The 17,420-nt window shown below is 41.0% G+C and overlaps 2 protein-coding genes across 4 annotated transcripts in view; both read right to left on the bottom strand.

Moving 5' to 3' along the window:
* Positions 1 to 6,093, bottom strand: part of ptprub (protein tyrosine phosphatase receptor type Ub) — a 167,573-nt gene extending 161,480 nt beyond the window's left edge. For both annotated transcript variants that reach the window (XM_067601967.1, XM_067601968.1), the window contains exon 1: positions 5,772 to 6,093. In XM_067601967.1, coding sequence (XP_067458068.1) covers positions 5,772 to 5,841 — 70 coding nt within the window. In that variant the 5' untranslated portion in view covers positions 5,842 to 6,093. The remainder of the gene's footprint in view (positions 1 to 5,771) is intronic.
* Positions 6,094 to 9,018: 2,925 nt separating this feature from the next.
* On the bottom strand, positions 9,019 to 17,330 carry LOC137191674 (glucocorticoid modulatory element-binding protein 1-like). Of its 2 annotated transcripts, none has more exons than XM_067601966.1 (10): positions 16,377 to 16,483; positions 15,297 to 15,438; positions 14,982 to 15,040; positions 14,458 to 14,579; positions 14,201 to 14,304; positions 13,445 to 13,629; positions 13,017 to 13,157; positions 11,001 to 11,138; positions 10,624 to 10,740; positions 9,019 to 10,539 (listed from the first exon to the last, which is right to left on the bottom strand). In XM_067601966.1, exons 2-10 carry the CDS (start codon positions 15,419 to 15,421, stop codon positions 9,995 to 9,997), a joined length of 1,536 nt encoding a protein of 511 aa, XP_067458067.1. In that variant the 5' UTR covers positions 15,422 to 15,438; positions 16,377 to 16,483; the 3' UTR covers positions 9,019 to 9,994. The 2 variants fall into 2 exon arrangements, with proteins under 2 accessions (XP_067458067.1, XP_067458066.1); XM_067601965.1 differs by lacking the exon at positions 16,377 to 16,483 and adding an exon at positions 16,646 to 17,330 and having other exon boundaries at positions 9,020 to 10,539.
* Between the last annotated feature and the right edge of the window lie 90 nt (positions 17,331 to 17,420).

The raw sequence follows: 17,420 nt of genomic DNA, 5'->3' as shown, positions 1-17,420 counted from the left end.
CAGGCAGCTCAACAACAGGTCAGATGTTGACACTGCCATCCTGGCCAAACTCTGAACTCTGACTCCGCCATTCCTTAAACACAACACCGCGACAGAAGGCCTGAAGAATGTGGCCATACATTTGTTGACACAGAGAAAGGTAAAGAACTAAAACACAGCCAGTGGGCTAAATATAAACTGCTCAGGAGGCTCGCTTTCCTCCGGGTAGGGATAAGGACCAGCCAACGCTCGCAGCAGCAGCCTTGTAGACCCACTTTTCGCAGTCTGCAGCTCAGTACCTCAGGGAGGAAAACACAAACACTGAAACGGCTGCAACTCACAACCCTGCTTATTTCTTTGTCGGATAATTACACATCTGTGTCTGTGCTCAAGCTATGCAGTCTCTCTCTCTCTCTTCATATCCAGGCTATAAACACTGGCCCATCTGTGTTCAATGACAAATTTCCATGTCCATTATTCAAGTAAAACATATGCTTTTAAATGATAATGAGTATAATAGTCCTGTCATTTTAGACCAGTACATCAACAGGATATTTTGCAGCTTATTTGTAATACATACAGCCTTCTTATGGTAATGAGACACTCTGGCTCACTCTTTCATGTTTGAGAGGATTTCTACTTTTTCCTGTCCTTTGCTCTGCACAATACTTCTAACATTCCACTAACAAACCCAGCTACTTGTATTACGTCATGCAAGTCCAGGCTGGCTGGCTGGCTGGCTGGCTGGCTGGCTTGCTGACTAGCTGGGTGGCTGGCTGGCTGGCTATTTCACACTCCTACATCAAACTTGCTGGCCACAGGCAGGATGCCACTTTGATCAAATTTAAGTAAAATGGACTTGCCGGAGTTTGAAAGATCAATACCACATTAATAACACCTGGCTGAGGGAGCTGAGAAGCCAACACTCCGGCTGTTACTGTGGAGTAGAAAGGAAGAGACAGGCCAAGGCAGGCCACTGACTGTAAATCTCTCAGTCTTGGCATCTCTTCCAGGGTGCTGGAAGGTGTCACAGTAACCCTGAAGAGTACATAGTGGCGACAGCTCCAGACCCTGCTAGCATCAGTGTCAGGCCTGAGTCACTTCTCAGCATGGCAAGACTTCAGAGCCTGATTTCCTGCGCTTGTAGGCAATGATGCTAATGAACAAGGATGCTGATTAACATGCATACACACAAAAATGTAAAAGCACCACATTCATAAGGTATACTGTGTTTTCATCACCCGTATGCTAAAACATCCACTGCAGATGACACAGAGTGCAAGTTTTAAATTAAATTAGTAAGTGGTCTTTTGGTACATCGCTTGCAAAAGAGATGGAATATGCTTAAATTATATTTGAAGAGCCTGTCCAAAAACAGCACAAAAATGCAGTGACCATGAGAGGAAAAGTAAAAGATTCTTTGCCAAATGTTCAGTCAAACATGGAATGGAAGAACAAGAGTGTGAGCATTTAGTCAAAGTGTTTGAGGAAGTAAGTAATACAGGGCATAACTATCATCTTTTTCACCTTAATGCTAATGAAAACATGCATTGGTGAGCTGTTGTCATGCTAATTTTCCATGTTTCTCATTTGCTAATGTTTCATGGTCGTTTAACTCTTTTCTAAAGACAGAAATTCATTTCTTGGTCTCCCACTTGTTGTTCCTGCAGATTCCTGACCCCTGACACTTACAATAAAGGAGACCTTGACAGGATAATACGTGTCATAATTATCTCTAATCTGCCCAGTTTCCCTCCGAGTGGTTCCTTTCAGAGCTCTTTGTTGGCCTGCAGAATTGGCCACAAAGACATGATATGAGGGAGCGAGGGAGCGCAGGCGCACGGTGGAGAGCTGGGCTCAGTGGCAGAGGAGGCACACTGCTTAAGCTTTTGGGCATCACCCTGTACTCAAATGCAACAACCTGCTCTTTCTCTGCCTCAAAAACATGACTCCCAACCTGTACTTAACCTTTCTGAAGAGCAAACAATCCTCCGCTTGAGTAGGCCGCAACTCACTCCTTAAACAAAAAAGAAAAACAGTTGGGACCTTTTTGCAGAGAATTCAGAAACAGAACAGTAACATGTGATAATTAAAACGAGGACAGCAAAATGCTTAGCGGGATAATTTAAGCAAAACAATCTCTGCAGACTCAGCACAGCACAAACTGAGGTGAGATGCATCGCAACAAAGTGAGAAATGAGACCAGCTCAAGACAGAGGAGGCCCCAGATTGGACACGGCAATGAGGACCAATCATGGCATCACTTGGCATCCTTGAACACTTATAGTACATGGATATATTTCATCTTCTAGACTCGTGAGATGAGTGTGGGCTGGCTCCCTTCCACACAGCCCCACATTACAATAGATCAGAGACAGAAACGAGAAGAGACAGCCCACAGAGCAGAGGACTCCTCTCATAAGCACCCTGTTTAATCACACACACATTAGTGCTGAGGGCAGAGCGTCCGGCAGAGCCGAAAACAAAACATCCTGACGCTCCATCTGAATAAATCCCTTTGTCATTCTCAGCTCCTCTCTCTCCCTTTTTCTTTCCGCCCAGATCCCCACCCTCCTTGTTGCAAAGTTTTCCATCTGCTCTCTGAATTACCGCCCATGATCCCGCAAAGATGGAAATCAACCAGCCTTTTCAGGAGAGGAGACAGTCTGATCTAGGCCCAATCCCCCCCCCCCCCCCCCCCCGCTCCCTCACCCTCTATCCACAGATGGTGGCCTGGCTCCTGCAGGGAACACTTCCACTTTGTGGATTTTGCTGCAAGTCTGTGGTCCAAGGCAACATTTTCTACATAATTGTTCCATTTTTTTTCCCCACCTGGCTACAATAATTCAAAAATGCATTTTTCAAACTCTTTTTTCCCCCCATTCAAATAGATGCCCTATTGTAGTGAATACATCTGATGGACTCTCAAGAATCAAAATGTAACAGCTACAAATAGCTGCAGTGAGATTAAACATACAACCATTATGATTACCCTTTGCAATAAATTGGTACAGCAAGCACGTTTAAATTGTGTACGGACAACTGTAGCCATGTAAAAAATAGATTTGTCTTCTTTTAAGTATCCTGTTTAGTCTCTTTAGTGCCTCCCTTCTGATCTGCTTGCTACATATATCAGTGTCACCTGTTAATATCTGCTCTATCTTCTAATATCTTTTTCTGTTCATACATGCTGGTGGTCCTGCAGTATATATAATGTTTCCCAGTGCTGCTGGTGTCGATGCAGTGTAAACTTGAAGCCCTTAAGTATTATTCATTCCATGCCATGCTTTAACTAGACAGTCTGGGCTCCACAGTCCTTTTCATCTCACTCCAAGTGTTATCTTATTCACTGAAATAAGCAAAAAGGATATATTCTGCCTTAACTTGAGATCAAACTGGGAAATGATACATGAGACACGGGATAATTACACCACTCAGTCGACAACATTTGCTGCTAATAGAGGAGACAGATGGTAAGTGAGCATCCATTCTATTTCCACAACAGAAGAGGAAAAGAGTGTCAGAATGGGCTTTACACCATAAAAAAAAAAAAAAAGAAAAAACCACACCCAGAACTGGACTGGACTTTCATGTTCATAACCTCTTTGTATCTGAGCAAATATGTGAATATGATTTTTTTTTTTTTTTTTACTCCTCTTATCACCCACACTGCAGTCAGTCCAGTGCAGCAGAGAGCCTCCATATTTCATAGCCTCTAATAATTTCACTTCCCCTGAACTGACAGCCTGGACCGACCGCAGCAGGAGGAAGAGTTATGGAAAATATGGATTTGATCGGGTGGAAAAAGGCAAGAAATCCCCAACGGAGCGCAGAGCTTTAACTGTTATTAAGCATTCAAGGTTAAGGTGTGGTCCTCACACAATCAGAGCCATAAACGAAGAGTGTTAATCAAAGGAGACATTCTGAGGATTGTGGGAGTCAAGGCTGCGTTTATGCTCCTCCTATAGGATGAAGCATGAGGGAAGTCAGGCCAGGTGATCAGTCATGTAGAGGAGAAGCCACAGAAATTGGCAGTGTTGAAAATTGGCAGTGTTGACTATTAGCAGCTAATGGGAAGGTAAAAGCGCAGATGGCAAGGCTCGCAACACTCCAGTTAACTAACTAAAAAACCGACGCTGTGTAAATTTTTGTTGACAGACACTCTCACACAGCCTTAGTGAAGCGTCGCTGTTCCATTCAGCTCTTTTAATTACCTGTGTGTGATTTAATCCTTCATATGTCTCAGCCCATTCCTCTTAATGATCTGCTCCATTCAGCTCGTGACAATACACATTCTGCTCGCAGGGTTTTGTTTGTTTTTTTTGGCTGTTGTTGTTACTTCTTTCACTTATATTAATAAGTTTTCACATTTCTCGTCATATAGTAGCACAGGCAGGGAAATATATTAGTCACATTTAAATTTGAAAAATATCCAGTCACTGTGGTGTCACCATAACAAGGCTTTTTGTACACGCGTGTGACAAGCACTGTGTGGTATTATTATATGGTGTTAAAACAGCCTGCAGTGTTAATATTACTGCAATATTACAATGGTTTTATGATCTACATGGGTAAGATTGTGAATGTGTGAGTGTGTGTGAGTGTGTGTGAGTGTGTGTGTCAAAAAGACTAGCACAGGCCCAAGTCCAAAGTATATCATAATAATTACACAGCATAAATGGTAAGAATTCAGTAACTAAAAGCAGATTTTAAACCATGAAGGTCTGTGTTAAATTCACATCAAAGATATTTATTTTGACCACTCCTTGTGTCTCTCTTTCCATTTCTCTGTCTCGCTCTGATAAGTGGCTGATTTCAGTTTTCATTTATCTTTCTGGAACACTACTGCAAAAATGACATGCGGGGGGAAAAGACAGAGTATACAGCTGGGAAACAATTTGAGAAATTGCATAACTATGATAATTTTTTATCTGAAAAACACATTCTCATCATACTACAATCCAGCTTGTTTGCTCACAAAACAGAAAAGAGGACTTTTACAGAGGGAAATCCTTCTCTACAAACCAATTAACATGAAATATGTCATTTCCCTCATCTTAGATGATTCACACATCGCCACAGTTAAAAGCTCCATCCTGTAATAGTATTACGAGGATATGATTTTAAGCATTACAAATCTAATCAGAATGTAAACTTTCAAGGAGTCACACAGCCAATAATACGCAACCCAACACCAGTATGGAGCAGCTCCAGGTTTTAGTCTCTGGATGTCATCACAGATTGGTTCAGGCTGTTGGGATTTGGGAGATCCGTGCTCACACATATTGATTGAATTGTCTTAAGGTATTTGGAGTGTAGAGGATGTTCAGTTTGAATGAACTGATTTCTAACTTTGGCTCACAAATGTCAAACACCTTTTAAGCTACCTGGCGCCTTTAAATATGCGTGAGCAATAACAAATACCAGAAGCAGCTTAGCGCAGTAAATTGTGTTGTTTGGGGAAATAGGAGCTTTCCACAGAACACCCAGACGCAGTATATATCCTAATAACACACATTATTCGGCAGGAACACTGGCTCTGAGAAAAGTTAATTCTCCCTTTTACAAAGTTAATATGGAATTTGTTTTTATATTCTGCTGAAAGCATTAATATTGTTCCATTTGTAAGTCACGGGAAGCAGCAGTAAACCGCAGATAAAGGTGTTTGGGAACAGAGGCGCAAAGTTGGCATCCTCACCAGACTCGCTCCGCTTTTGCTTTCAGTGGAGTTTCATCCAAATGTAAAAACTTTGCAACTGCGTTTAGGAGATCGAGATGAATATGAGCCTTACCTGTTGGCCCCTCGATGCCATCGGCGTAGATCTGAACAGTCAAAATCAACAGAAAGGCGCAGGTGTTCATCGTGAAGCGCTTTTAGTCCACTTTAAACGTGCAGAAGAAATCATTTCATTCAGTCCTTGGGGTCCGGGTGCGCAAGTTGTAGAGCCGAGCCCATCTATTCCTCCAATTCTCAGTGAGTGGAGTTTCGGAGACACTGAGAGAGACAGGGCAGAGCTAGTTCTGCAAACTGACGTCAGGGTAAACAGTTCAGGGGAGAGATTTCTTTCTCAAACCCACTTTCCTTCCCAGCCTCCACGACTCCACAAGGACGCAAAGTATGAGCCGGGCGACTCCAAGCGGCCAAATTCAGCAACAACAATGTGGTGTTCAAACGTCGGCTAAGCAAAACCCCAGACTGTGTGTGTGTATGATCTTGTACTTCTGTCTTTGTGAGGACCAACGGGAGTTTTTTAGACCTTGAGCGTGGGGACATTTTTTGGAAAAGGTGGATATTTTGGCTCATCGCTTCTTCACAGCTATTTGAGATTCATGACTTTTTTTAGGGTTAAAATTGGTAAGGATAGATTTAGGGCTTGGAAATATATTAATAACCATGCATATTCACACTGAAGGGACTAATCTCCATTTTTAGGACAAAAAGCCTGTCCCCACGAGGTAAACCATTACATTTTAGGATCAAGACTTGGTTTTCATCATGATAATGGTTAGGGTTAGGGTGGGTTAGGGTAAGGGTTGGGGTTGCATTCACTTATGTACAATAAATAAATGAATAATGTTCTTCTAAATAATATTAAAAAAAAACGTGTGTGTGTTTGTGTGTGCAGATGCCTTTTTTTTTTAATCTCACTGGGCCGTTTCTGGTACAAACTCCGACCTTGTGGGGACCAGTAGTCCACATGGGGACCAAAGTTCAGTCCTAATGAGGCAAAACATCATTTCTGAGAAAGAGAGTTCGGCTGTCCACAATGAATGGAAGTCAATGCAATGTCCTAACAAGTATAGCTGCGCAAACTTGCGCGTGTGTGTGGCTATGACTTAAGTCACTTTCAGGGACACACACCAGACTCAAGACCAGCTGATTGGGGACAGCTTGTGCAATTGGTGACAAAAGACGTGTCCCCAGTTGGTAAAATGCTGATTTTTGGGTGGGAGGTTAGAGTTAGGTTAGGTGTAGACAAATAGTGGTTATGTTTAGCATAAGTCTTCAAGAAATGAATGTTAGTCTATGTAAATATCCCAAAAGTGATTTAAGTAAACCTGTGTGTGTGTGTGTGTGTGTGTGTGTGTGTGTGTGTGTGTGTGTGTGGACACAATGACAAGGTGCTAATATATTTCTCTTCCTTTTCATCCATTTGGCTTAATTTTAATGAGGAATTTCTTAATCTTCACTCCTGACCCAGCCTCCCCTGCACCCAGCAGCACAGGTACAGGATTATCAGTCTGACAACAATGGCTACAGGTTGAGAAAATACTCATTATTAAGACCAGCTAAATGCCCTCGTACTGCATATGGGCTATATTTTTATAACACCTGCAATTTCCCATTTCTGCATGAACAATGATATATCCATTCTTGTGTTAAACTCATTTTAAAATATCAGTTATCTGAGACCCAATTAATCCAGCTATGTATAGTGTATACTAAGAAAATTATGTTTTGTCGTATTAGCTGCTGAGTTTAGTCATATTTTCACATGCATATTCACACAGGACAGACAGATAAGCATGCCTTCATGCCTCCTCATGACAGGTGGAAAGCATATTTTTCCATAAATTTGATAGTCTGTCATGTTGTGTGCATTGAATTTGTATTTGAGGAGGTTACTTTTTTTTTTCCTCTGCTCACAGCTGGCCATGCTTGTTGGAGAATACGTGTCAGAAATCACTCTTGGATTTTATGCAAAGTGCAAAGTTAAATGTCAACATGTAACACAGGTGTAAAAGCTGCACAGAAAGACTTGAAAAACCACTCTGACTTTGACATGGATAAATATTTGCCAGTGTCTCTGGCGGTCCTATATAATGTGTAAAAGTGTTATAGTATTCGGTTATGAATTCTTTACACTACTAGTTGTATGCTGCAAGGTGTTTTCTTGTACTTAATTACAGCATTTCATGGCTCTTGAGATTCATCTTTGAAATGAAACATCTTGCACAAGTGCTGATGTTGCACACACCCCTGCATGAACTAAGCTGGTGTTAAAACATGGCTGGGCTGGCACATTTTTCTAGGGCCCCGGGAAGCCCAATTGGATCAAGATGCCATTATGCAGGCTATTCATCATTCATTTTGTTGTTGTGTGTGAACATTAAAGATGTGGATTCAATTACAGGGCGCCAACAGACACATGTAAGGCTTCCAACATGAGGGCACATCTCAGCCTCTAATGTTGTTAGCCCTGAATGACAGATGACAGATGGATTGCTCAGCAAATTACTTAATTTAACCAAAAGACTGCAACATATGTCAGGCTAACACCTGTAATTACACCTGCTTGATGCATGGCAGCCATTTTGTAGCCTGGTATTCAAGACACAGAGTAGCAATCTATTTAAACTAGGGAATACTTTGGCCTGACCCCATGATAGTTCAATTTGCAGTAAACTTAACAGGATGTAGCAAAATACTGTTCATATTCAACAACAGGATGGGTGTCAGCGGGGATGCTGACAGCTGCACTGCGATAAAAGTCATTTCATCGAGCATTTTTATCAGCTGCCACTCATAACCCCTGACAAACAACTACATCTGTGCATGCAATGTTGAGCATGAATTTATAATAACATATTACAGTTCTGAGGGAGGCTGACAAAGGCTGGTTATCAAACCATCAATGTCTGTCACACAGCTTTGGCATGCAGTGTGGTCCTTAAAAGGTAAATTAACAGTGAATTACACGGGGCAGAAAATTGCGGCTATGCTGCTTTCTGTGGGTTGAAACTTTAAAGCATGGTGCATTTACACACACTCACCAAACAGTGATGTCGCAAGAGGCAGTTTTCCATCAATCGCCATGAAGAAAATTCTAATTTGACATCAGTGATTGTTGTGTGACTGTGAGGTCAACACAAAGAGCAGTATAGCAGCAGTTTTCTCCACTGAGTGATTAAATGTTGAATTATCCTTTAAATTCATTTCTATGAGTGAAGTAGGTAATCATATAACATCAGAGAAAAAAACAGTTCAGACTGCACCAATTGGCTTTCATGTTAGCTGAACTTGACTGTGAGAAAAACAAGATAAATTAAACATCATTAAGTGTCTAGGCGACACTTGACATAAATGAAAAATAACGATGTATGAATTGACTTTTGCGAACTTAGCTTAAACACTGTTAATGTTAAAACTTCAAACATAAAGGATTTTATTTTTAAAATGTGTTCATTATTGTACAGGGTCATTCTGGACCGTTAGTGCACTTCTCACCACACTTTGATGTGTATAACATATTTTCCAGCTTTATAAGTTTTCTATAGTAAAAGGAAGGGGAAAAATAAATTCACAAGTTTACATATTTGCAGCACATGTTAATAAACAGCACCCTGTTTAAAGCAACAGCACATTTCAACAGTCACAATAATTACTAAATATATGGTTTTCATTGTCAAAAATTAAGAATCATCTATTCTTCAGGCAGTGAGTGTCCGGTGCATAGATCTCTAAAAATATAAGCCTGAGTGAAATATATATATAAATCCAAATGATATAAAATTCAACACACAATTGTAACTCACAAAAAAGTATTTTCTATTACAAATATCATTAGAAACTTAATTATAAAAGTATAAGGTAAAACTTGTCACAAACACCAGAAAAAATTGACAACTACTTGTACACAAAGGAAAATGCTGTCACCAAAGACCATTGAAGAATCAAAAACTAGATTTACAGACATCTAAAAGGAGTATTAAAACTGAAATTTAGAAATATATACTCAGAGTACTGTGTCATGGTTCTTGCAGTAGACAAGCAAGAATTGAGTGTTTTGAGATTGTTGGAATCTTATAAAAGTGTGTCCAAAATGGTCATCTAAAATGTGCAAAAGAAAATAGCCTTTAACACCACTGCAAGTAACTGCAGTATATAAAAATGAAAGTACAGTTTGACAAAGTAATAATGTTTTTTAATCGTTTCCTCTCTTTGAGGCTTATTTTAGTCTTCAGGCACATTCCCTCACTTGGTCCTACAGCATCTCCTTTGGGATCATCTCTCTCACTTAATTTTATGTTTCTTTGATGCCTTTTTTCCCAAAACCAACTTTTCAGTATCATACAAGCTCTCTGTCTCCTCTAGTACCTCATTTCTAAGGTGAGGGTCTTCTTGAATCATAACAGTTCTCTGTTTAGGCTCTTTGTGGATCCCTGAGGTTTTCTCTTTCTTCACCATTTCTTGTCCCAGCCTGTGAACCTTCTCCCGCTTCCCCGTCTCACAGAGCTCATGCTCCATCTCCAGAGTGGTACTTCGGTCGTCCCTGTCCATCCTGCCACCTGCAGCATGATGACGCTGGCCACCAGAGGCGGAGAAGTGGGTGAAGTGCCGAGGGTTCATGGTGATCTGAGCGAAAGATGCCGCAGATAAACCCAAAACAGACCGAGGCTGGATCACAGGGCTGGTGATGACAGGTGACAGCAAGTTTTGAGTTTGGCTGTTTGACGGGTTGTGACGTTGAGGTCGAAGGTGTTTCAGGGATGCGTGTTTATGGGAGGCATTTTTAACACAAGCCTGCTTCCTCCGTTCCTCAAAGATCTCATCCAACTCTAAGGAGAAACAGGATAGTCGTTAACACAATCCAGCAGGATATTACTGTTTGTACTGTATGTTTCCTTCAACAGCTTTCTCACCATGAACACCATCATGGATTTTATTCTCTTCATCCTGGATGCGCTTCTGGTCCAGAGCTTGCTTCACTGAGTCTAAAATCCCAAACATCTCACACAGGGAATTAAGTATGATGGCATCTGACAAAACAAAACAATCAAAAGTCAGCTACAGTACAAGGCTTGAATGATTAATATTATTCTTTATCAATTTGTCCAGAACAAATTGTGCAGGATTAGAAATCAATGCTCATGAATTTCCTTCTCAAACCAAATTTGGCTTGTACAGCCTTTATTGAAAATCATTTTTAAATTTGATTTGCTTTTTTTTTCTTGACTTATCAAATCAAAACAATTCTTTCAATTCTTTTCACAGCCCAGTGGTTCAGCGGGGGTCTCACCTGTCTCCTGCAGGTTGGCCTTCTCGCTGCGAACCTCCACTCCTTTAAGAGTGGCTAATAATTCAGTCTGGAGACTGGACAGGACCTCTCCCATCAGCCCAGAGTCCGACACACCCTTCCACAGGCTCAGTATTCCATCTAGACACAGTCAGATAGGCAGGACATTATTATGATATGTGGGGAGCTCTGTGTATATTTGTCTTTTCATTGTATGAGGGGGGGGATTTAAAAATGACAGTGACAGCAAAAGAGGAGAAAGTATAGGTAAGATCATAGAGGTGATTTGTGTATGTATGTGAGAGTATGCATTCTTATGTGCGCCGGGGAGTTGGACAGTAAAAGAGATTTGACACAATGAGTAGAAAAGCAAAATAAATAAGAAATGCAGGATAAAGGAGAAGGTGAAGGGAAGCAGGGAAAAGTCTGGGAATGAGATTTGAAGAGAGTCAAAGGACTGACAGAGAGAGTGATAAAGCGAAGAGGAAAACATAGGAGGGGATGTCAGGGTTGGAGAAACAATAGAATAAGGATATGAGGACATAGAGGTAATGGAAGGGTGCAGTACTTGGAAAGAGGATGTTAAATGGGTGATAGAGGTAAAGAGGAAAGAGAAGGAAAATCGGTTAGAAAATCGGTGGTCTAAGATTGGAGGAAAACTGAAAAATGACTTGGCATCTGTACAAAATTGAGCCAAATATAAGCTGAGTATATCTGAATGATAAAATGTCAGAGGTGCTTGATATCTTATCTTGCAAGAAACGCGTCCACTCACACGTTTGCTTAAATGTCTGTCGAGATAAATGCAATATGCCAGATGAAAATATATCCAAATCCCATGTGCAGCTATCTGAAGCTAAATTCATCTATTCCCCCATGTCTGGAACGTGTAATGGAAAGAAGCACATTTCTGGAGATAGAAGAGTGTAGTTATAGGCTGTTTACTGAGAGTCGTTTATTTGTTTCAGGCCCTAATGCAGTTTGTGCAGTGAGGCACTGCAATTTGCCATTCACACAATGATCCATAGAGGCTATTTTACCTACTGTGGTCCCGCTGGAACAATGCCTAATCAGGTCACCTTTAAAACCCCTTAAATCAAAGTTTAGATCCTGGCAAGAAAAAGCCGCACTTAGAAATGTCAGCTGCGTCAGATGGTAATATAAAGGGACATGACTCTCCCTGCCACTGGTCAGCAACTTTTTAAGGCCAGTCTGCAGGAATGGCAGAACATCCCGCAACTGCAGATTCAGAGGTTCATTGACTCAGTGAATCAGAGGTGTCAAACAGCAGCAGCTGCAAGAGGGATGACGCAAACCACTGAAGGACTGTAGGACGACTGATAGTAATAATAATAGTTGTTAGAGTTTTCCTGTTTGTTTTAGCCATGGTAATGGCGTGGCTCTAGGGATAGCAATGTCAGTCTGTCGGTTGTTCCGCTACATTGGACCAGACTAAAAATACCTCAAAAACCATTGTACGGATTGCCATGAAATTTGGTACAAATATTCATGGTGCTGAGAAGATGAATCCTATTGATGTTGGTGATCCGCTGACTTTGACATGTTTGGTTTGAACCGAAATATCTCTTGGTCGGATCGTTGTGAAATTTGGTACATGCGTTCATGGTCTCTAGAAGATGAAATATTAGTTGATTTTTTTTTAAATTTTAATTTGCTCAGTACTTTTGAGTTAATTCAGTTTATGACCAAATACCTGCAAAACTAATTCACATTCCCACCAGCCTCAGCTGTATGTTGTGTGTAGGGCTGAATCAATGCTAACACATGAAACTAAGATGGTAAACATTATACCTGCTAAACATCAGCATGTTAGCATTGCCATTGTGAGCATGTTAGCATGCTGATGTGAGCATTTAGCCTCACAGAGCCGCTAGCATGGCTGTATTCTGTAAGTCTAGTTTATACAATGAAAGTTGAAATTTCAGCCTGAATGCTGCATTTCTTTTATAAGTTTTTCTTTCCCTGCCTAGTTTTCACAAACATCTGTATATCCTTTACCAGGTGTGTCAGCCCTCTTTCTCTTTGCAGCATGTCCATTGGCTGCTGTGGGCCGGGCTGGACCAGGGCTCCACTCTGCTGTTGTACTAAACTTATCTTCCAAGGGCTCCTCTACCTCTGCTGCATCATGTACAACCTCTCCTGAAATGAAAGAAAAAAAAACATATATTGTAAATAAAGGGCATAAACATCTCATATTACAAGTGAACGTGAGTAGGCAGAGGGAAGACTGATAAGCCAATCCAGTTGTTTCTCTCTTTTTCTTCAGTTGTGTGAGAAATAACTCATGTTTCAGTATTGAAGATAAATTATATCCAGGTGGTTTCTTAAATTTATTGTCTGCATCATCTCAATGGTACAACAGAACAAGAAGCCTAAACATATGTGAGAGAGAACGCAGCATACTTTAAATGCCAACTGAAATCTACCTGTCAGGGGAGGCACCTGTCCTCCAAGAGGGTCAAGAGCCAGACACGATGGGCTCGGCTGCACTGACGTCCCTGGAGGAAGCCGCGTGCTGTTGATCAGCACATCAAATTTAGTGCTGCGGCAGGTGTTGCTGCACACGGTCTCATGCTGGTAGAAATCTATCTGGCCGGAGTCCATCATTTTTCTGCATGGGGAGAAGCAACTTTAAAAAAAATTCTACCAGAGTATCCAAGAAAATATTTTGTTACACTGCTGCTGAGAGGTGTTTAAGTATGGATTGGATTTGTTGAACAAGCGCAATAGCTTCCTGGAGGTTTGCTTGACACAAAGGCCTCAAGAGGAGTAAAGATGAAAAGAAAAGATATTGCCTATTGAGTTGGTGTATTGACTCACACTAACAACAAGTGCAAACACGATAAAGGGGTGAGAAGTATCACTCAGCAGCTTGATGACATGTTATTTGATGCCGCTGCCATAATAATGCTGCTTACCGACTACTTAAGGAATGTACTGGCAACACAGCACAGACAGACAGACACAAACTCAACACAAGTGCAAATTATAGAAGTGAAATGTGCTGTTATGGCATTAGATTGAGCAGTTTTAAGTCTGACTCTTTAACCCACAATGCAACAGAGTACAGTGAAGGAAGGTCGTCCACACTGACAGTTAACCTGCATTAGTCTCACTATCAGCTATGACAAAGAGGAAAAACACACAGACAAATGGTGTTTATTTTACTTTCATCAGTCTACCTGAGCATAACCCCTCCCAGTCTGATGGCCCTTTTCCAGTCCTTCAGGGTGGCTTTTCCTGCCAAGTTAACAAACTGCTTTGGACTGATGAGTTGGTCATTAAACTGTAAACAAAAGACAACAAAGAATGTGCTCCTGTAAATACATAAAGAGAGGAAGAAGACTAAAGTGGCAGATAAAATCTGACGATTCTACAGTATTAATACATTTATAATTCCCCACCATTTGATCACACTAAACATATGGCATGGACTTACTTTGACACATCTAACGTTGATTCCGGGACACACAAACTTCTTAAACAGTAACACAGCTCTGCTTGCTCCACAGGTGATGGGGTAGCCATACTCGACCTCCTCTCCTTCTGCTTTACTGTCATCTAAAGATTACAGGCCAAAAACATAAATCACAGTCACCTGCAGCAATGCTACAGTATGCACTGTGTTTCTGTACATTGCAAAACAGTTCACATCAAAGTTCATTAAAGTAAAATCAGGAGAGCGTGATTGTTTTGTGCACTGCATTCACAAAAATTCCCCCCTGGGTGCTGATGAAAGCAGGAATCATGCGGCAACAAAATCATCATCAGTCAATCATCGCACCCCAGGAGGCTCATATGAATATTCTTCAGTAATTTGTGTTTGTTAAATAGCGTAGCTTGAAGTATAACATGAGAGGTTGATCATCAAAGTGCATAATATAATTGCTGTATTAAATAAGTTGTTGATTTGACATGTATTTTTGTGTAAGAAGTGAAGGGAAATGTCTCAGTGTTACTTACCGTGGTGAGTCTCTATGGCCAAGACTGTAGTGCTGGTGTCAACACTGTCGTCATTTACCCTGCAGAGGGCAACAGATTGTCACATATGAAAGAATAATCATTTCTTGCTTGCAGAGAGTTGAACAGCTCTCAATTTATCTGAAAAATACTTGTTGATAAATATTGTATTTCTAACCACTGTGTGCTTTTCTCTGTCCCTTCATAACTTACTGCTGTATTATTTTTTTTACTTGCACTAGTCTTAAATTGAATATAAAAAGCATTGATGTAAAATGATTTCATAAGATTTGCTTAATATGATAACCTCCATATTACCCGTGCAAGATGGGCTGCAGGTGCAGGATGACTTGAGTCTTATGGTTGTTGCCACTGGACTCCCCCTCCTCTTCCTTCACCATCATGAGATCCCCTGAAGACACAGTGACCTCAGCACCCGCCATCACCCCTCCTCACTGAGCTGCACGCACACAGGGCCAACCACGCATGTTAGCATCCAGATCACACACATGCATGCAGTGATGCTATTTAATGCACACACAAGTCAATGAAAGCCTCCCCCAACAGTGTCTTCTGGCATGCAACTGTCATAGAGATTAATCCATACTGGGCTTAAAATGACATAATCCTCACATGAGCGGGCCTTGTTTCTTATATCAGTTTAGAGAATATACATTACCGTATAGATGATGGGACAAAAGTCTATACTTTTAGCTAAAACTTGGGGTGTTGGGCCTTAATTGTAAAGTTGGCACGGCAGTAGACTAGCCACGTTGGTTTCAACAGGTGAAACTGCTCTGTCATAAACGTTTTTCATTTATTTAGACTGAAATTATTAAAATCAAATCATATCACTACTATGTTATGCAACCTTGTTGCATTTGGATCACTATTTTTTTACCACAAATATGATACCACAAAAAGACCTGTTCTGGCATGGCTGAACCATGCTACAAAGCAAATTTCAATTGATTTACTTCGCTAGAGAGTGTTAATTGTTTGTGTTTTTGTAATCAAATCTACCAAGATAAATAATGAAGTACAATGTAATAGCCTTTCCTTAATGCACTGGCAATGCGTGTGAATGTATAAGAATGCACATACAGCACATAAACTCAGTGTGGATGGGTCAAATGTGAATAAACTGTTCACTATACAACAATCTGTCGTTACGAATTAGAAAAAGGGAAATGTAAAATGTCATGTAAACATTACAGCCTACTGACTGCACTAATTAAAATATGATTCCTCCCACAACACTTTCTTTCAGTCCCACACAAGCAGCAGCTAAAGCGTCAAATACATTGAGCGACAATATCAACAGCACAGAGAGAAATGAAGGAGAAATTAAATTACAAACTGTCTATTATTCCGAGTTTGAGAAACAAAATAAGCAACCTTTCCATACAAAGAGAAGATTACAAATTGGTCAACATGTCCACACTATCAGCAGCCTTTGTTGGATCACCAACTCCGACACGGACAGTTGCGTGCCTTTCTCACACTCCCTCACCACTCAAACTGACGTCTGTCGGTGCGGCAGCACGCACACCACACAACAACGGTGCGACGGCACGCGCGCCATAGAGAGCGCACAAAACCCCACCTGGTCTACACCCAAACTCTAAAAACACACTTTAAATCAACATTATCATAGTTTTACTCACCGTTTTACAACAGGGGACAATTCATCCTCCGCTTGTCAGAGAGGTACACGAGCATGCGCCGTGCTGCTCTTATACTTCCTGCAGTGAAGGCAGCATTTGCCTGAGAAGCATCTGTCCCGCTGTCACGAGAAGCGGTTAGTTCGCACGCGATGTGCAAATCGGTCAAACTGCTCTTATGTGAGACTGCACGGCTTGGGTTTGAGCGCCTCTGAGCCATGGCAGTAAATGGTGCTGACAGATTTCAAGACTCATAAAAATGTTTTTTCACCTCAAACTGAATAGTGATAATGTTGTTTTTTTTAATGGACGGCTTCCTCGTGGTAGGTTATACGCTAAACACACACTTAGTTTTCTCATTTATAACTCATATGAGGCCTAATTGGGTCGGTTTTATTCATGCAATAAACGCTCCTCAAATCAATGTTGTGTTTTTGTTGTTGCCTGTATTTCACCAGAAGGGGGCAGGGTTTGCTCTTAGTTGGAGAGAAGAAATGTTAAGTGTGTCGATAACTCACATAGACAAGATATTGTGATGAAGTACATTGACATTTAAACGCAGCGTTTCAACCCTATGACACGGTGAATTAATTAAATAGTCTCTGTATAACAATATAGCTGTCTGAGATCCAGGTTCAGTGTTGCCGTCTATGTAAAGAAAGTAAACCATTAGTGTGACCGCCACCGGCTGGTCTCAGATCAGCCTACTCCTTCAGAACACCCTCCCTAATATGGGAAAGGAATGTTTGGGATTCGTTGATTGACACTCTTGAGGAAC

This window comes from Thunnus thynnus, chromosome 10 (assembly GCF_963924715.1).
Source record: "Thunnus thynnus chromosome 10, fThuThy2.1, whole genome shotgun sequence".
Taxonomy (NCBI): domain Eukaryota; kingdom Metazoa; phylum Chordata; class Actinopteri; order Scombriformes; family Scombridae; genus Thunnus; species Thunnus thynnus.
This window is presented reverse-complemented; position numbering and strand designations above follow the sequence as displayed.

Bases quoted from the DNA above. Each gene is read 5' to 3' on its own strand.
- LOC137191674 (XM_067601965.1), bottom strand. From the start codon at position 15,421: ATGGCGGGTGCTGAGGTCACTGTGTCTTCAGGGGATCTCATGATGGTG. The intron at 14,580-14,981 runs GTAAGTAACACT...TGTAATCTTTAG, and splicing joins GGCCATAGAGACTCACCACG to ATGACAGTAAAGCAGAAGGA. The intron at 14,305-14,457 runs GTAAGTCCATGC...TTTTGTTTACAG, and splicing joins TCAACGTTAGATGTGTCAAA to TTTAATGACCAACTCATCAG.